Here is a 20,970-nt window from a genome sequence, read left to right on the forward strand (position 1 = left end):
TATTTAGCAGCATCCCAGACCTTTATCCACTAGATGCCAGTAGCACTCCCTCACAGTCATGGCAAACAAAAATGTCTCTAGATATTGCTAGATGTTCTCTGAGGGCCAAAGTTGACCTCATTTGAGAACTACTGACATAAATTAAGCATGGAGGTTTTTTCTTGCTGTTGAGTAGATTTTTAATTAGAAATGTAATATTTGAGTTCATGGAGGGCTGTGAAGTTTTCTGTTTCTTCTTGAGTCAGTTTTGGTAACATGTCTTTCAAGAGATTTTTACATTTCATCTATGTTATTGGACTTATTGGAATAAAATTGTTCATAATATTCTCTTATTATCATTCTAATGTCTATTGGATATGTGATATGCATATGGATAGAGATTATCTTTCTTACTTTCCTAATTTTAGTAATTTGTGTCTTCTCTTTTTTCTTCGTCAGTTTTACCAGAAGTTTATCAGTTTAAAATAAACACCTTTTGTTTCACTGATTTTTACCTCTTCTTTCTCTGTTTTCTATTTCATTTGTTTTATTTCACTCTTTATTATTTACTTTTTTCCTCTAGCTTGTATTTGTTTTGCTCTTTTTCTAGTTTTTTAAGGTGGATCATTGATTTTAGACCTTTCATCATTTTAATATAAGTATATGAAGCTATAAATTTCCATCTAACCATGCTTTAGTTGCGTTCCATTTTCACTCAATTCTTTTGCTTATGATTACTTAGAAGTGTGTTGTTTTCATTTTCAAATACTTCGGGATTTTCCAGATATGTTTCTGTAAACGATTTCTAACTTAATTCCATTATGGTCATACCATAATGCAATTATGCATTATACATTATACATGCAATATACGTTATGCAATTTCAGCCTTTTTCAGTTTATTGAGACTTGTTTTCTGCCCAGATGTAGGTTGTCTTAGTGAATGTTCCTTGTGTACTTGCAGCTGTTGGTTGACTGTTGTATAAATGTCAGTTAGGTCATGTTAGGTGATAGTGTTGTTCAAGTCTTGTATGATTTTGCTGATTTTCTGTCTACTTATTCTATGAATTACTGAGAGAGGAGTAATAAAGTCTCCACCATAATCTACTTGGCTTATTTCTCCTTATGCTCCATGTGTTTCGGAAGTTTGTTTTTATGTCTTCTCGATGACTCGACCTCCTTACCATTAATGTAATGTCTTTTTTGCTCTGCTAATCGTTCTTATTTATGAAGTTTGTTTGACTTTAATTTAGCCAATGTAGCTTGCTGTTAGTTAGTATTTGCATGATAGTTGTTCTTCTATCCTTTTACTTTTCATATGTCTTTATATATAAAGTGGGTTTCTTGTATATAGCATATATTTTACTCTTTTGTATGCAGTATGATACCCTTTGCTTTTTAAATGGAGTGCCATTTAATGTCATTATTTTTTTTTTTTTTTGCTGAGGAAGACCGGCTCTGAGCTAACATCTATTGCCAATCCTCTTCCTGTTTTTACCCCAAAGCCCCAGTAGATAGTTGTATGTCATAGTTGCACATCCTTCTAGTTGCTGTATGTGGGATGCAGCCTCAGCATGGCTGGAGAAGCGGTGCGTCGGTGCGCGCCTAGGATCTGAACCCAGGCCGCCAGTAGCGGAGCAGGCACACTTACCGCTAAGCCATGGGGCCGACCCTAATGTCATTATTGATATGACTTGGTTTAAATTTACTATCTTGGTATTTCTTTTAGATTGTCCCATCTGGTCTTTGTTTCTTTTTTTCTCTTTTCCTGCCTTGTTTTGGATTAAATGAGTATTTTTAGTACTCAATTTTATCTCCACTATTAGCTTATTAGATATGTCATTGTTTTAGTTTTCCAGTGGTTGCTCTTAGCCAGCAGTTCTCAAATGTTTTAGTTTCACAACTCCCTTGAATTCTTAATTATTAAGGACCTCAAAGAGGTTTTGTTTATGGGGATTATCAATTATTGCTATACCCAAAATTAGAGCTGAAAATTTGAAATATTTATTAATTCATTTAAAAATGACAAGAATAAAGTCATTGCATGTTAACATAAATAACATGTTAATGCTATTAAAAAACTATTAAAAAAACACTGGTGGGAAGAGTGACATTGTCTTACTTTTTTTGCAAATCTGTTTAATGTCTGGCTTAATAAAAGAAGGCTGGATTATCATATCTACTCCTGCATTCAATTTTTGCTATATGTTGTTTTAGTTTACGTATGTGAAGAAAATCTGGCCTCACACGGGTATGTAGCTAATAAAGGGAAGAGTGTTTTAATAAATAGCCTTTTCAGATAATTATGGATCTTCGTCTATGATAACTACTCCAAAACTCAACAAGTGGTAGTTTCTTGAAGGTAGGTTATACTATGTAATCTGAAACCATATAATTGTATTATATTGATATCCATTGGTCTCTCTTGCACTTTGAATGTTTTGAAAGTTTTAACCCATACATGGTTTAATAATATACATTGATCATTTGGAAAATATTGGTTTACTGTATCTTGTAGATCACTCAAATGTTGTAACAGTTCATTATACAGTATCAAAAAATTCCATGGTAATATCACCAGTGATCTCATCTGAAAAATTTAAATATTAGAAACTGTTAAACATGGCATTTACAAGTTTTGCAGAATTTTAATTTTCACCTGAAAGGTTGACTTTTATTATTGACAACAGTTACTTTTAATTGCATTCCTTGAAATCAGTGGCTCACTTCATCCTTTTGTCAACACAATCTGTAATCAGTCTATAAATCGAAATTGGGATGAGTTATTATTTGAGCCAGATCTGAGGACCATAGCCTGGGGGCTTCCTTCCCCGAGGAAGGAAGCACACTGAAGAAGTGGGATGTATAGAGTGGTTATATACTGTCTTGGAACAAAGAGCCTACATCACATATGACAAAAATATCTCTTTTACTACTGTCCTGAGATGCTTACCTAGCACAGCAGGTCAGTGGTCATGAGGTGAGCACAGCAAGTTGGTGGTCACCAGGTCAGTAATTAATCCTTAGTTTCTGGGAAGAAATGCTTATCCTTAAAGAAATGCTGATATGGGGGAGGCAACATCCCTATCTGTAAGGGCATCATTCTTGGCTCTAGGTCATTGTAAATGTTTAAAGCAGATATATAATGCGTGCTCAACAGGCCACGTCAGGCCTTTCTGGAAAAACAAGGTCAGGTCAAATTAGTTTTAAATCAAATGGCTTGCTCTTATACTCCAGTATATCCTATTGCTTTTCATTTATTTATCTCCTGTTTGTTTAATAAACGTTTTGTGTTGGAATAACTTTAGATTTACAGAAGGGTTGAAAAGAAAGTACAGAGAGTTCCCATATACACCTCACTCAATTTTCTGTAATGTTAACATCTTGCATTACTCTGGACATTTGTCAAAACTAAGAAACCAACATTGGTACATTACTATTAAGTAAACTCCATACTTCATTTGGATTTCACCAGTTTTTTTACAAATGTCCTTTTTCTGTTTCAGGATCTAATCCAGAATTACCACAGTGTATTTCGTTATCGTGTTTCTTTGTCTTTATGAGCTTTGACAGTTTCTCACTCTTGCCTTATTTTTATGACCTTGCCACTTTTGAGGAGTATTGGTCAGGTATTTTCCAGAATGTCCTTTAAAAGAAAAACTCTACTATTTCTTCTCTACCTTCAATATTTCTGACACCAACTGCTTAGGCATTTAGCCCACACTGACCAATTCTTTGACACCAGCTGAGTGTCCTACAATTCAATTCAATTCTGACACTACTTAACTGGAGTTGGCATCAGATTCCACAGGTTAAGGGCTCAGTCCCACAAGACTGCCCCCATTTTAGATGCCAGTCACAAGTCCGGGCTTCTAATACTTCTGGCCAGCCAGCTATAAATTGGAGACTCCCATGACCTCCTCTTTGGGTTTGATAATTTGCTAGAACAGCTCACAGAACTCAGGAAAACAGTTTACTTACTAGATTACCAGTTTATTATGAAAGGGTACAACTCATGAACAGCTAGATGGAAGAGATACATGGGGCAGAGTATATGAGAAAGGGTATGGAGCTTCTATGATCTCTCTGGGCACATCACCCTTCCAGCATCTTGATGTGTTCACCAACCCAGAAGCACTCTGAACCGCTTCAGTTAGGATTTTTTATGGAGGCTGCATTACATAGGCATAGTTGGTTGAACGCTGGTCATTAGTAATTAACTCAACCTCCAACACCTCTCCCCTCTCCAGAGGTCAGGGGTTGAGGCTGAAAGTTCTAACCCTCTAATCACATGGTTAGTCCCCCTGGCAACCAGCCCCCATCCTGAGGATATCCAGGAGCCTTCAGCCACCAGTCATCTCATTAGCATACAAAAAGACACTTATCATTTTGGAGATTTCAAGGGTTTTAGGAGCTGTGTGCCAGGAAACAGGCAGAGACCAAATATATATTTCTCATTATGTCATATCCTCAACTTGTGTTTGTCTGATGATTTTGTCATGACTTGACAAGGGTTGTGTTTTTTGGGGAGGAATACCATGGAAATGAAGTCCCACTTTGTCTAAATTTCAGAGAACGTCTGCTGGATACTCAAGCCTGATTAACTATAGTTTGCTATCAGTTTTTCTTTTAAGTAAAAATAATGTTCATGATAAAATGGGTTTGTCCAATTTACTACTCAAATAATTGCACATATGCTTTTCCTCTAAACAATCATTGTACTTTGGTGTACAGCAGAAGTTTCTTATGTATACTTCTCCTTTTATCCCATAGAATATTAAAGAAATGTTTACCCATAGGTCAAGATTTAATATAATTTAATATAATTAATAATTATATACTGTTTCATCATAGACATTCTTTTTTTTTTTTTTTTTGATTTTTATTGATATTTTAATGGTTTCTAACATTGTGAAATTTTGGGTTGTACATTTTTGTTTGTCCATCACCCCATATATGACTCCCTTCACCCCTTGTGCCCACCCCCCACCCCCCACCCCCACTTCCCGGGTAACCACAGTCCAGTTTTCTCTGTCCATGTGTTGGTTTATATTCCACATATGAGTGAGATCATACAGTGTTTGTCTTTCTCTTTCTGGCTTATTTCACTTAACATAATACGCTCCAGGCCCATCCATGTTGTTGCAAATGGGACGATTTTGTCTTTTTTTTATGGCTGAGTAGTATTCCATTGTATATATATACCACATTTTCTTAATCCAATCGTCAGTCGAGGGACACTTAGGTTGCTTCCACTTCTTGGCTATGGTGAATAATGCTGCAATGAACATAGGGGTGCATAAGCCTCTTTGGATTGTTGATTTCAGGTGCGTTGGATAGATTCCCAGTAGTGGGATGGCTGGATCATAGGGCATCTCTATTTTTAATTCTTTGAGGAATCTCCATACCGTTTTCCATAGAGGCTGCACCAATTTGCATTCCCACCAGCTGTGTATGAGGGTTCCTGTTTCTCCACATCCTCTCCAACATTTGTTGTTTTTTGTCTTGGTGATTATAGCCATTCTAACGGGCGTGAGGTGGTACTTAGTGTTGTTTTGATTTGCATTTCCCTGATGATTAGTGATGTTGAGCATCTTTTCATGTGCCTATTGGCCATCTGTATATCTTCCTTGGAGAAGTGTCTGTTCATTTCCTCTGCCCATTTTTTGATCGGGTTGTTTGTTTTTTTGTTGTTCAATTGTGTGAGTTCTTTATATATTATGGAGATCAACCCCTTGTCAGATGTATGTTTTGCAAATATTCTCTCCCAGCTGGTTGGTTGTTTGTTCATCTTGATTCTGATTTCATTTGTCTTATAAAAGCTCTTTAGTCTGATAAAGTCCCACTTGTTTATTTTTTCTTTAGTTTCCCTAGTCTGGGTAGGCATGTCATCCGAAAAGATTCCTTTAAACCCAATGTCAAATAGTGTGTTGCCTATATTTTCTTCTATGAGTTTTATAGTTTCAGGTCTCACCTTCAGGTCTTTGATCCATTTTGAGTTAATTTTTGTGAATGGCGATAGCACATGGTCCACTTTCATTCTTTTGCATGTGGATGTCCAGTTTTCCCAACACCATTTATTGAAGAGACTTTCCTTTCTCCATTGCATGTCCTTAGCACCTTTGTCGAAAATTAGCTGTCCGTATATGTGTGGTTTTATTTCTGGGCTTTCAATTCTGTTCCATTGATCTGTGTGTCTGTTTTTGTACCAGTACCATGCTGTTTTGATTACTATTGCTTTGTAGTATGTTTTGAAGTCAGGAATTGTGATGCCTCCTGCTTTGTTCTTTTTCTTTAGGATTTCTTTAGCTATTCGGGGTCTTTTGTTACCCCATATAAATTTTAGTATTCTTTTTTCTATTTCTGTGAAGAATGTCATTGGGATTCTGATTGGGATTGCATTGAATCTGTAGATTGCTTTAGGTAATATAGACATTTTAACTATGTTTATTCTTCCAATCCACGTGCATGGGATATCTTTCCATTTCTTTATGTCATCGTAGATTTCCCTCAGTAATGTCTTGTAGTTCTCATTGTATAGGTCCTTCACCTCCTTGGTAAGATTTATTCCTAGGTATTTTATTCTTTTTGATGCAATTGTAAATGGTATTATCTTTTTGAGCTCTCTTTCTGTTAGTTCATTATTAGCGTATAGAAATGCAACTGATTTTTGTAGATTGATTTTGTACCCTGCAACTTTGCTGTAGTTGTTGATTGTTTCTAACAGTTTTCCAACAGATTCTTTAGGGTTTTCTATATATACAATCATGTCATCTGCAAATAGTGAGAGTTTCACTTCTTCGTTACCTATTTGGATTCCTTTTATTCCTTTTTCTTGCCTAATTGCTCTGGCCAAAACCTCCAGTACTATGTTGAACAGGAGTGGTGAGAGTGGGCAGCCCTGCCTCGTTCCTGTTCTCAGAGGAATGGCTTTCAGTCTTTCCCCGTTGAGTATGATGTTAGCTGTGGGTTTGTCATATATGGCCTTTATTATGTTGAGGTACTTTCCTTCTATTCCCATTTTATTGAGAGTTTTTATCATAAATGGATGTTGTATCTTGTCAAATGCCTTCTCTGCGTCTATTGAGACGATCATGTGGTTTTTATTCTTTGTTTTGTTGATGTGATGTATCACGTTGATTGATTTGCGGATGTTGAACCATCCCTGCGTCTCTGGTATAAATCCCACTTGATCATGGTGTATGATCTTTTTAATATATTGTTGTATTCGGTTTGCCAATATTTTGTTGAGGATTTTTGCATCAATGTTCATCAGCGATATTGGCCTGTAATTTTCTTTCTTTGTATTGTCTTTGTCTGATTTCGGTATCAGGGTGATGTTGGCCTCATAGAATGATTCAGGAAGTGTTCCATCTTCCTCTATTTTTTGGAATAGTTTGAGGAGGATGGGTATTAAATCTTCTTTGAATGTTTGGTAAAATTCACTGGAGAAGCCATCTGGTCCTGGACTTTTATTTTTTGGGAGGTTTTTGATTACTATTTCAATCTCTTTACTTGTGATTGGTCTATTCAGATTCTCCATTTCTTCTTGGTTCAATTTTGGGAGGTTGTATAAGTCTAAGAATTTATCCATTTCTTCTAGATTGTCCAATTTGTTGGCATATAATTTCTCATAGTATTCTCTTATAATCCTCTGTATTTCCATGGTATCCGTTGTAATTTCTCCTCTTTCATTTCTAATTTTATTTACTTGAGCCTTTTCTCTTTTTTTCTTAGTTAGCCTGGCTAAGGGTTTGTCTATTTTGTTTATCTTCTCGAAGAACCAACTCTTTGTTTCATTAATCCTTTCTACTGTTTTTTTGGTCTCAATATCATTTATTTCTGCTCTGATTTTTATTATTTCTCTCCTTCTGCTGGCTTTGGGCTTTGTTTGTTCTTCTTTTTCTACTTCTGTTAGGTGTAATTTAAGGTTGCCTATTAGGGCTTTTTCTTGTTTGTTAAGGTGGGCTTGTATCGCTATGAGTTTCCCTCTCAGGACCGCTTTTGCTGCGTCCCATATGGTTTGATATGGCATGTTATCATTTTCGTTTGTTTCCAGAAAGTTTTTGATTTCTCCTTTAATTTCATCAATGATCCATTGGTTGTTCAGTAGCATGTTGTTTAATCTCCACATTTTTGTCACTTTCCCAGTTTTTTTTTCCTGGTTCATTTCCAGTTTCATAGCCTTATGGTCTGAAAAGATGCTTGTTATGATTTCAATCTTCTTAAATTTATTGAGGCTTGCTTTGTTTCCCAACATATGGTCTATCCTAGAGAATGTTCCGTGCGCGCTTGAGAAGAATGTGTAGTCAGCTGTTTTTGGGTGGAGTGGTCTGTATATGTCTACTAGGTCCATCTCGTCCAGTTTTTCATTTAAGTCTAATATTTCTTTATTAACTTTTTGTCTGGATGATCTATCCATTGCTGTAAGTGGGGTGTTAAGATCCCCTACTATTATTGTGTTGTTGTTGATTTCTCCTTTTAGGTTTGTTAATAGTTGTTTTATGTACATTGGTGCTCCTATGTTGGGTGCATATATATTTATAAGTGATATGTCTTCTTGATGGAGTGTCCCTTTTATCATTATATATTTCCCTTCTTTGTCTTTCTTAACCTGTTTTATCTTGAAGTCTACTTTGTCTGATATGAGTATGGCAACACCTGCTTCCTTTTGTTTGCCATTAGCTTGGAGTATTGTCTTCCATCCTTTCACTCTGAGCCTGTGCTTGTCTTTAGTGCTAAGATGTGTTTCCTGAAGGCAGCATATTGTTGGGTCTTGCTTTTTAATCCATCCTGCCACTCTGTATCTTTTGATTGGAGAGTTCAATCCATTTACATTTAGGGTAATTATTGAAATATGAGGGTTGAATGTTGCTGTTTTGTCACTTATTTTCTGGTTCTTTTGCATTTCCTTTGTTTCTTGTCCCATTTGTTTTGGACTGCCAATTCAGTTTGGTTGTTCTGTCTTATGATTCTTCTAGTTTTCTCTTTGTTTATCATATGTGGTTTTAATTTGATTATTTGTTTAGTGGTTACCTTGAGGTTTGGGCGAAAAATCTTCTGTATGAGATAGTCCATTATCTGATAGCCTCCTATTTCCTTATACTAAGTCAATTCAGTCACTTTCCTCTTCCCCTTCTAAGTTGCTCTTGTTATACCTTATTCTATCTTGTGTTGTGGCTGTGTGTTTACAGTGATGAGGTTAAATTTATTTTTGGTGAATTTCTTCCTTTGATCTTTGAGTTTAGTATTTAAGTGGTTGCTAACCTATTCCGGTAAAGATCTACTATTTCTCTGATTTTGTCTACCTACTTTTCTCCTTACTCCAAGCTTTGTGTTCCCTTTCTCTTCTTGTTTTCAGGCCTGAGGGCCTTCTTGAGTATTTCTTGTAGTGGCGGTCTCGTGGCCATGAACTCCCTTAGCTTTTGTTTATCTGGGAGAGTTACTATTTCTCCATCATATTTGAAGGATATTTTTGCTGGATAGAGTATTCTTGGCTGAAAGTTTTTGCCTTTTAGTATTTTGAATATATCATTCCAGTCTCTTCTAGCCTGAAAAGTTTCTGTTGAGAAATCCGCTGAGAGCCTGATGGGAGTTCCTTTGTATGTTATTTTTTGTTTTTGTCTAGCTGCCCTTAATATTGTTTCTTTGTCGTTGACCCTGGCTAGCCTTACCACTAGGTGTCGTGGTGAAGGCCTTTGTCTGTTAATATATATAGGAGTCCTGTTGGCTTCGCTTACTGGTATTTCCTGCTCCTTCCCCAGATTTGGGAAATTTTCAGCTATTATTTCCTTGAATAGGCTCTCTGTTCCTCTTTCCCTCTCCTCTCCCTCAGGAATACCTATAATTCTTATGTTACATTTTCTAATAGAGTCCGATATTTCTCAGAGTCTTTCTTCATTTCTTTTTAGTCTTAGTTCTCTCTCTTCTTCCATCTGGAGTATATCTGTATTCCTATCCTCTAAAGTACTAATTCTTTCCTCCATATTGTCAGCTCTGTTCTTTAAAGATTCCAGATTCTCCTTTATCTCCTCCATTGTGTTCTTCATCTCCATCAGCCCTGATAGGTTTTTCTTTATGATTTCAATCTCTTTTGTGAAGAAACTCCTAATCTCATTTAATTGTTTGTCTGTGTTGTCTCGTATTTCGTTGAGTGTTTTTATGATAGCTATTTTGAAATCTCTGTCATTTAGTTTATGGATTTCTGTGTCTTCGGGGTTGATTTCTGGGTGCTTGTCATTTTGTTTCTGGTCTGGTGATTTCATATATTTTTGCATTGTGGTTCCTGTGTTAGTTTTGATTTTCCTCATCCTGGAAGTCTCTGGTTGCAATTTCCACCTGCCGCCACTGTGTGGTGGTAAAGGGCTGTGTAGTCTAAGCCCCCTGCGCTCTGCCCCAGTTTTTCTGCTGCGATCCGCAGTTTTGTTTTGTTTTGTTTTGTTTCTTTTCCCCACTGCGATCCACGGGTCCAGTCCAGTTTATTCAGGTCTGCCTCGGACCGCTAGATCTGGTCGAGCTGCAGACTCCGGGTTGCGGGGAGGGGGGAGCTCTCTCTTTTGCCCTCTGGGTCCCTGACGTGGGAGGCTTCTCGTTTGCCCCTCTTTATCCGCTCTCTGGGTTGCTCAGATGTTGATGGTAGCCCTGTGGCTCCTCTGAGCCCTCTGTGCGGGAGTTTCCCACTGGCTGAGAGCGCCCGAAGAGCTACAGTTTCCCGCCGAGGGCCGCCCCTCCCCCCTCTCTGGGAGCCGCGCGGACCGGATCGCTGATCTGATGGGGAGGGAGCGGAGTTCTCCTTACCTCTCCCCACTTCCTCCGGGGGCCCAGCACGTTCCGCTCTCAGATGTGCGGCAGTGTGGATCCCTCCGCTCCAGCTTTTGACTGTCTGGGATTCCGTTGTTGGTCTGTGGCTGTTACTTTTGTTGTATTTTGTGGGGGAAGAATTCACGGGAAAGCTCACTCCGCCATGATGCTGACGTCACCCTTTTTTTTTTTTTAATGTGAGGAAGATCAGCCCTGAGCTAACATCTGCCAATCCTCCTCTTTTTGCTGAGGAAGACTGGCCCTGGGCTAACACCCGTGCCCATCTTCCTCCACTTTATATGGGATGCCACCACAGCATGGCTAGACGAGCAGTGCGTCACTGTGCGCCCGGGATCCGAACCCTGGGCCGCCGCAGCAGAGCGTGCGCACCTAACCGCTATGCCACCAGGACGGCCCAATCACAGACATTCTTAAGTGAAACTGGCCAACCCCTCACCCCGCTTTTAACTATTACTGCATGTCATGAAGAATACAGTGATTAGTAGTACAGTTTGCTGTCATTGCCTTGATTTGTGCTAGGGCATCAACAGTTTCATTCAGTATTGCTTTAGCACACCATTGGTGCTAATGTCAATACATTGACAAACTATTAGAACTATTATGAATATAGTTTTGACTTTTGCAAACCCCATGAAAGCATCGCTGAGACACTGTTGAGAAGTGCTGCAACAGGGCTTATGATGTTTGTCTTTAATTTGTCACAGTCTACCCTCAGATAATGCTGTACACTTTGAGTTCAATGTAATAACCTTACAACAGTATACTGCCATGCTCTCCCTTCTGATTTTTGTGCTGTAAACCCCTCAATACATTGGTATTATTTTTGCTTTAAGTAGTGAAGATATCCTTTAAAAATTTTAAAAATGACTCTTATATTTATGTCTTTTTAAAAATGTGTTTTATATTTATTCATATCTACTATCTTTGGTGCTTTACATTTCTTTGTATAGATTCATGTTTTTTTATGATATTTTCTTTCTGCCTGAAAAATGTCCTTTAAAATATCTTATAGTGCAGGTCTGTTGACAACAGATACTCTCAGCTTTTGTTTGTCTGAAAAAAATTTTATTATGCTTTCATATTTATTTATTTATTTATTTATTTATTTCTCTCTTTCTCTCTCGCTCTCTCTCTCTTTCTCTCTCTCTCTCTCTCTTTCTCTCTCTCTCTCTTTCTTTCCCCCAAAGCCCCAGTAGATAGTTGTATGTCATAGTTGCACAGCCTTCTGGTTGCTGTATGTGGGACGTGGCCTCAGCATGGCCGGAGAAGCGGTGCGTCGGTGCACGTCTGGGATCCTAACCTGGGCCGCCAGCAGCGGAGTGCGCGCACTTAACCGCTAAGCCACCGGGCCGGCCCGTATGCTTTCATTTTTGAAACATATTTTCTCTTGGTATAGGATCCTATGTCAACAGTGTTCCCGCCGCCCCATTGTTTTATTATTTTTTTTCTTTCAGCATTTTAAAGATTATCCCATTGTCTTCTGACTTGCATAGTTTCAGATGAGTCTGAACATTCAGGTCTCTCCTGAATGTCCTGTGTATTCAGTGATGACTTTCCATTCTTGTTGGTGGGAACGCGAATACTTCTCAGCCCTGAGTGAGCTCTGGGAACTGTTCTGCGTACCGCTCCCCAGTAATTGTTCTTTCCCTGGAAGTTGTTTTTTGCCCATCCTTGTAGTGTTTTACTTTACACATGTGCAGATCAGTATTCAGCTAAAGACTCAAGAGGACTCCTATGCGGATTTCTGGAGCTCTTTCTCAATGGAGTGCTTTCTCTTCTGCTGCTCTGGCCCCTTTGGCTATTCCAAACTAACAGCCAGGCTTTCTTCGAGTTCCCTCTTCTTGTACTGATGTCTAGAATTGCCTCCATGCAAAACAATGGGGTGATCCTTAGGCTCACCTTGTTTGTTTCCCCCTTGTCTGGGAACACAGAGGTTGTTTTCAGCAAGAAAGTTGGTGTGAATTACCCAGTCCACCAAGTGGGAATCTAGGCTGTCTTTCTGAAGAATTTTTTGGCCAACATGTATATATAATTTTTAGGAATGCAGATGAAAGTCAAATACTTATTTAAATTTCTAATTACATATTCATATCACATTATATAAAATAATTTATTAAGAAATAGTGCCTTTTTATTTAAAATTCTTTGCATACGTCCTTGACATCAATATGTTCAGCATTACTGTGACCAGTTTTGGGTTCTTCAACCCCAGTGCACGTCATCTTCACTTTTGTCCAAATTTTAGGAGATAAAGTGTTTTTTAATGCTATATATTATCTTGTTACAAGAAATTTTGTCTCAAGCCACAAATTTCCAAATGCATTACATTTTTTCTTTTGTTTTATAAGTGTAAAATTATGATCTTTACAACCTAGTCTCTTACGATGTTCTTTTTTAAGGTAATGTTTAAAAGGCTCTTTGTGATAGTTTGTAATTAGATGGTTAGACCTCCAGAATTCCTTCTTACTTTGTGCTCAATTTCTTCCTCTCCTACTCCAGTTGAACAAAAAAACAACATCAACAAAAAACAGTGATCAAATAGTGACCTTCCAAGCTAGCACTGATTGAGATAATTTCTGAATAATGCATCTTCTCCAGATAGTGCTTTGCTGTTCAAAATTAATAGAGAGAAAGCACCCATAATATGAGAGATGTTGTTAAGCAAATGTGCTCCCTCTTTTCTGAGAGATTATGTGTATACAGTATTTCTTTGCCTTGGAATTGTAAGTCATTTTTTTCTACTTTATGCTCATGGAGATGACAACAGTTACCTCCCATCTTTTGATCAGGCTTAAGATTAATTGTGTGTTTGATTCAAATTCTTTTACCGTGACTAGAATAAATTATCCTACAGATACTTGCTAGCCTGCCCCTAATATTGGCTTCATCTATTACTCTAGTTACCCCAATTAAAGTAAACATATTTCATAGGACAGAATATTTTGAGTGGAAAATGAAGAATAATTTAAATTAAAAAAATAAACAGGCTTCATTATAGCATCCCGTAGAAATATATTCTGTATGTTGAAAGAAAAACTAAATGCTCATCTTACATTTAGCAGGTAGCTCTCAACTACTCATAAAATAGGTGAGTTAAAACTGAGCTTTGTTGGCAGAAAATGAGGCAGATTGATATAGTATTTTCAAACAGTGAATGTACTGTAGCTAGCATTATTTACTGATTTCCTTGGACTATGATACTTTCAGTTGCTTTTTAATATTGTAAAATTTCTTTATAACCTATAAAATTGTCAGTATTTAGTTCATCATTAAACTCCCTTAGAAAAAATACATGGGGAATTTTTATGACATGATACACATGGATTTAAAGTGAAAATGACTTCAGGAATTCCAGCTATGAGATATTGTTTGGTTATATTTTTAAATGAAGTCTTATATATTTCAACTACTCCTTAACTTGAGTCTGTTCTCTCTCTTTACTGCCCTGACTCAGCAGTTGAGTTGTGTGATTTGCGCAGCTACAGGGATAGGTCCTGTTTGACTTTAACTTATCTATAAAGCTTATTTCTCAAGTCATTGTGATTGATTGTGGAATGGGATACTTCCAGGAAGGATGCTTTCTTTCTCTTTTGTGAGAGTTACTCGAAGAGCAGTTGGAGGATCTTTGAAAGTTAGGCTATTAAGGATGTGACAGCTGGCATTGCTGCAGTCATTTCTCTGAGCAGCAAGCCAGCCTCCAGATGAAGCCCACGTGGAGGGGGGCATAGCTGAGAGAATGGTAGAGAAGTGGAGTCTCTGACTGATGCTGTGACCTCCTTGGGCAAACAGGGTAAAAAGTTAGCTAAGTGTATGGAATATTTAGTCCTATGATCTGATAAATTGGCCTAAACCTATTTGAGTTGGGTTTTTTGTTATGTATAGTAGAAAACATCCTAGTTAACAAATAGGATATCACTTTGTGATCAGTTCTTAAAGTACTGATATTTATTATTTTACTATTTCTAATATGCAATTTTAATCACATTAGAATAGCATCTTTACTTTATTCGGCAAATATTTGAGTCATTTAGGATATATAAATCTGTACTATTTGCAGATAAGGATGGATTGATACCATGTTTTTAAGCTTTTTAAAAAGTTACCCTTGTAGCGGTCCAGTGGCGCAAATGGCCAAGTGCGGGCGCTCCACTGCCGCGGCCCGGGGTTTGCCAGTTCAGATCCCGGGCATGCACAGACGCACCGCTTGTCAAGCCACGCTGTGGCGGCGTCCCATATAAAGTAGAGGAAGATGGGCATGGATGTTAGCCCAAGGCCAGTATTCCTCAGCAAAAAGAGGAGGATTGGCAGATGTTAGCTCAGGGCTGATCTTCCTCACAAAAAAAAAAAAGTTACCCTCTGGAGATTTAAAGCATTTTTTTTTTTTTTTTTTTTTTTTGGTGAGGAAGATCAGCCCTGAGTTAACATCCGATGCCAATCATCTATTTTTTTTTTTGGCTGAGGAAGACTGGCCCTGGGCTAACATCCATGCCCATCTACCTCTACTTTATATGGGATGCCGCCACAGCATGACTTGACAAGCGGTGCGTCTGTGCACTCCTGGGATCCGAACCGCTTCTGGGATCCAAACCAGTGAACCCCGGCTGCGGAAGCAGAGCGTGCTTACTTAACTGCTGCACCACTGGGCCGGCCCCTTTAAAGCATTTTTATGCTAAGGATCTGTGATGGGAAATGATAGAACACAACTTTTTCCACTGTGAAAAATATTTGAGTGACAATTCTGTATAAAGCTCATTTAGTAAGGTAGATACATAAATGATATTTATTAATGTTGCCTTTTATATTAAATGTGTACTTATTCACTTAATTTTTAATGAAAGACTACTTTCATCAAAGCCAGCCTTTATCTGTACTTTCAGTGGCTGTCTGTTTTGTTCATCATGAATTCCAAATATTTTCGCCAATGAAAGGTCTCATAATTTAGCCTACACCTTTGCAATCTTATTTCTCATCCTTTTTGATATTCAGTGAGAATAATATGTTTCTCTAATCCATGCCTTTGCTTGCTCCTCCTGGCTTGTTCTTTCTAATCCTTCCTGCCTGTGAAATTAATATGCATCATTTTTCCCCTAGTTCTGACCCCACCTCTTCAGTAAAATCTTTGTCAGTTATCCACCATGACTATAAGTGATCTCTCTTAAGAACAAACTACTTTGTTTCTTCTTGTAAGAAAAGTCAAACAATGCGGAATACTTGAAAGTAAAGCAAATGTCCTTCATTCCTAGTCCAGCCCTCCAGAGGAGAAACTTTTAATAGTTCAGATTTCTTGGTATTTTTCTATGTATATTTTAGCATGTATGACTTATTTGATTATCACTTCTAGCACAGTTCTAGAGGCTTGATCATATTTAAGTTGGATTTTTCTTTTGCAAGAAGATTTCAGGAGTGGTGGTATGTACTTTATATTGCATCATAACAGGAAACACACACTATCTGGTGGTCTTTTCTTGTGAGGTTTAGATGGATCAGTGATTGAGGTATTGCCAGGCTGATCTACCCATTTTAAAGTTCCCTGTCAGCCTCTCACTGAATGTTTTTGTCTCATTCTTTTAAATTGTCATAGATAGTTACTTGACTGTTGATATAGTAACATAATGGATCATTGAAAGGCCAGACTCTGGAGCTATACTGCCTGCCATTTATGACCTTTGGCAAGTGACCGCACATCTTTGTGCCTCAGCTTCCTCTACTGTGAGCTAGGTGCCTCATAGGGATGATTCAAGAATTAAACGTGTTAAGTGTTTGAAACAGTGCATGGTACACTGTAAGTGTCAGTAAATGCTAGTTGTTTTTATTAATATATTGATTTAGTTTATTTTGCTGTCTATGCACTGGCATTTATTTGCATGGAAAATGCTTTATTGGATAATGTTCGTCGTGTTCTGTCTGGCAGTGAAACCAGGTCACATTGTAGGAAAACAAAGTGCCATTTAAATGAAACAAATATATCTATCATCTACTATTTTTAATAAGAAAAACATTAGCAGAAAAGAGGATTTGTTAACTTGAGTTTCAAATGAAGAATAGGAACATTGATCCTAATTACATATATATATACTAGATTTTGGGAAAGAAAATTGTGAAAGAAAATGAGATGATTGACCCCATGGCTTTTTACTCTGAAAGGATATATGGGATCGTAGTTAATAAAAATGAGCTTACACAGTCCTAAATAATTTGAGAAGTCTCTAAAAATTCAATGCAGTTATGCAAAGGAACTCTCAGATTAACAGAGCATAGATTTAGTAGATAATCTGGAAGGGGAGATGCAGAACTAAAGACAATTATAAAACAATACTTACAAACCTTTATAAATAGTGGCAGGAACCATAAAGTAAGCTGAAGTTTATAGAAAATGCTTAAGACAACACAAATTGTTTTTTTAAAGTAATATCTCAAATAAGAAGATTAAGCTTCAATAAGATCATCAAATTTTTAAGAGAAATGGAACCATCAGTTCATATTTTACAGCTGTTTGATTCAGTAGAGAGAAATAGAATAGTCTTTGAGTTGGAAAAGATAATAATAATATAAAAAGAATTATAGGCCATGGTAGGAAAGCAGCCAGTTAAGTGAAACACCTGACCACTCTAAGTGCATTTAATTTTCTGCATTTAGATTAATGTCTTCTCTAGCTGCCAGTGGGCTTGCAGATATATTCATGAAATCATTGAATAAATCTTTGAGAATTTCATGAAAAATGTATTTGTTACCTGGAGATGATCAAACACTAGCTTGATTTTTTTTTTTTTTAGGAAGGAAAAAATGTGGGTTATGGAAATTACAAGCCAGTAGGCTTGTTATTGATCTTTGACAAATTTCTAGAAATAAATTTCAGCAGAAGTTTGTGAACATTTATGAAAAAATGTTCAAATGTAGAAATTGAAATGTGTCCACCAAGAACATACCCTGTCAAATTAACTTCATTTCTTTTAATAGGATTATCAGTTCAGATGAATTAGAAAAATACTGTAGTAACAGTTTCTTAATGTTAGTGAAGTACTTGACAATCTTTGGCCATATTTTTAGATAAGATATATTGGTGAACTGTTGTTTAAATTTAGAGTAAGTAGGTAGATTATGGTAGTTAGATTCAAAGTAGATTACAATCCAAAATCAGTATTTGATTAGAGGTTCAATGTTACCCTTGAGAGAGATCTTGAAAACATTACAATGGGGTTATCTCTATCTTGTGTCAACATCTCCATCACTGTTCTGGCTGATGGTGTAGCAAGTAGGCTTATCTGTAGATTATTCAAAGCTGGATTTGGATAGCTTTATACCATAGAAGGCAGTCAAGAACATCTCCTGAAAACCTTTCCTAATTAATCTAGTTCATTTCTATCTTCCTCTCTCTTAACATACTTTGATACTTTATATGTAATATAAATTCAGAATCTAGATCGCTTCAGGGAAAAAAAGTGACTTTTTTTTTCTGTCTGATATTTTTACCAAATTAATGTATGAATTGTATGTGTCCCTTATTATAGCATATCTTTAATGATACAGATTTAATAATACAAACTGAAATTGGAAAAAAGTCTCTGCATCAAGTATCTTTTTATATACCCTAGGAATATGAAGCACGAACAGGGAGGACCTGTAAACCACCACCTCAGTCTTCAAGACGTAAGAATTTTGAATTTGAGCCTCTTTCTACCACTGCCCTGATTCTCGAGGATCGACCATCGTAAGTATTCTGGTGATCATTAGGCACGCTTTATATTTTAAACCTAAATTCAGTTTTGCTTACTGTTTCACACAAAAGATATTGAGAAATTAGATATGGAAATTGATTTATTTTTAAAAAATTTTTAAATCTCAGTCATATATCCTAAAACTAATACAGAAGAATATATTGTTGATGTCTAAGCCTTATGCATATTTTCTAGAAGTCTCTATGAGCCAAGGTATGAAACATAAAATCCTGGCTTTTTATATCTGTCCTGATTTCAACCCTCCTCTGCCTTATCTTAACATGATAGGGCAATTATTTTTCCTTTCTTAACATTTAATATGTACATAAGATGTATTTGTTCTTGCCTTTTATGCCATGTAACTACTGACTGTCAACCAGTTGGTTTTACTGTTATTAAGAATATAGTATTCTTTTTTTTGTGTGTGTGAGGAAGAGCAACCCTGAGCTAAGATCTGTCTCCAATCCTCCTCTTTTTGCTGAGGAAGACTGGCCCTGGGCTGACATCCGTGCCCATCTTCCTCCACTTTATATGGGATGCTGCCACAGCATGGCTTGACAAGCCGTGTGTCTGTCCATGCCCAGGATCCGAACCCTGGGCTGCTGCAGTGGAGTGCACGCACTTAACCACTATGCCACCGGGCTGGCCCCAAGAATGTAGTATTCTTAATACCCAGAAAAACACTTTAAATTCTTCCCTTCCCATTTCTGCCCTTCCCATCTCAGCCTTCTGCAAAGCTGCTGTGCTTCAAAATATTGGCTCTGATTTTGTTATCAAACAAAGCACGCCTTCCTTCAAACAAGACCACTTGGTTCTTAACTCCTTTTCTCCTTCTTGGACTCTCTGGATCTATTCATTTTCTTCTTCTACTAGACTTCTCTTTCTTTCCAGCATAAAAGTTCCTAACCTTTTTTGTCATTTTCCTGGTCTGCAGCTTTTTCCACCCATTAATTATCCTGATGAGCATAATAAAAGAATCTGGGGCCAAACAGGCAGAGCTTGAATATTTTTTAGACATTGTGAGAGAAGAAAGGCTGGACATAAGTACATTATTTTTTTATTCTCGTTACAGTCCTTCATACTAAAGAATTGTGATCTTGTACTCCTTTTTTAGGATTTGGTAAATATGTTCATATTCATTTTTCCATTGGTAGGGAAAAAAAAAAGCTTTTCAGAAATTTAGTTATGAGAACACGTCAATGTTTTATTTGTCTTGCTGCCAGGGAGGAGAATGTACCAGGCCAATTCAAAGAGTGGTTAGATAACAGGAAAAGAATACTTGGTAAAAGATCTTTGGACTCTTGACTGACAGTTAGCTGAGTAGGTAGATAACTAAGTTCCCAGAAGAGCCTTCTTAAACTTGTTAAAATTCAGCCAAAATGGATTAAGGTTTTTATCAGGAGTGTTAATTTCTTCCCAGAAGGAGTTTATAAAAATACTATGCCAAAGGTTCTGTTCTAGACAATGGGACAAATTTTTCTTTACACCATACTCTATTTTGCAATCAAACCTGTCTCATTAAGTGCCACCTTAATTTCATGACTTTGCTCATGTTATTATCCTCACTTCCAATGCAGTTATCTTATTTCTACTTCTTGCCTACCTAATCCTTTAAGGATTAGGCCTTTTCTTTTCTGTTAAGTCTTTGTTGACTTCATCAACTTTCAGTGATATCTGCTTCTGTAAATTTTTCTGGTAATTTGTACAAGCAGTTTCATGAAATGGGAACTTGAAATAATACACTAGACACAATAACTTTATAAGATCTCAGTGTACCAAAAATGTATAAACAACTGAAAAAAGTACCTTTTTTCCACTCTACTATTGACTATCTGAAATTAATATCTTAATTATAATAAATATTGTAGCTTTTCTTTTGTTTCTGTATGTTTGTTCATCTGTAATGTAGAGATTCAACTTGATAGCTGTTGTTCTGCTCAGCTTTGAGATGCTGTGGTTAATTAAAAATTTTGTTTACCTTTTTAATGGAAGGTATCTTTTTTGGGGGAAGTGATTTATATGACTTACATTTATGTAACTAAAACAAATCAACAAACAAAGGCTTTCCATGATGTTGGAACATGGGGGTACCTAATCACTCATCCCTCCTCCTTCTATTCAATAATTGGAAATAGATATAGAGAACAGATGAGAATGAAAACTTTAATTTTATTGAGGTAAAACCAGATGAGAGTTACATGGGTGCAACCTGAGTATTAAATGACACTTCCTACTTTATGTCCCCCAGAATACTCTCCTAGCAGGTTTGAGCCAGCTAACATCCATCCGTTCACAGGCTGAGAAGCTGGAGGAGACTTGTGTAATCTATAGGTTTCTTCTGTTTCTGGATGCAGCCAGGTTCTGGTAACACCACTGCTTCAACTATGAGGTGACATCTGTGTGAGGGAGTGGAGAAAGAGTCAGAAGTTCTTCCTCAGCATGGAATTGATGTTGGA

At 37.0% G+C, this 20,970-nt stretch overlaps 1 protein-coding gene across 6 annotated transcripts in view; it reads left to right on the forward strand.

Moving 5' to 3' along the window:
* TBC1D12 (TBC1 domain family member 12) overlaps positions 1 to 20,970 on the forward strand; it is a 108,205-nt gene that overhangs the window by 52,100 nt on the left and 35,135 nt on the right. For all 6 annotated transcript variants that reach the window (XM_058543573.1, XM_058543577.1, XM_058543576.1 and 3 more), the window contains one exon: positions 18,392 to 18,507. In XM_058543573.1, coding sequence (XP_058399556.1) covers positions 18,392 to 18,507 — 116 coding nt within the window. The remainder of the gene's footprint in view (positions 1 to 18,391; positions 18,508 to 20,970) is intronic.

The sequence above is a fragment of the Diceros bicornis genome, chromosome 6 (assembly GCF_020826845.1).
Source record: "Diceros bicornis minor isolate mBicDic1 chromosome 6, mDicBic1.mat.cur, whole genome shotgun sequence".
Lineage (NCBI taxonomy): Eukaryota > Metazoa > Chordata > Mammalia > Perissodactyla > Rhinocerotidae > Diceros > Diceros bicornis.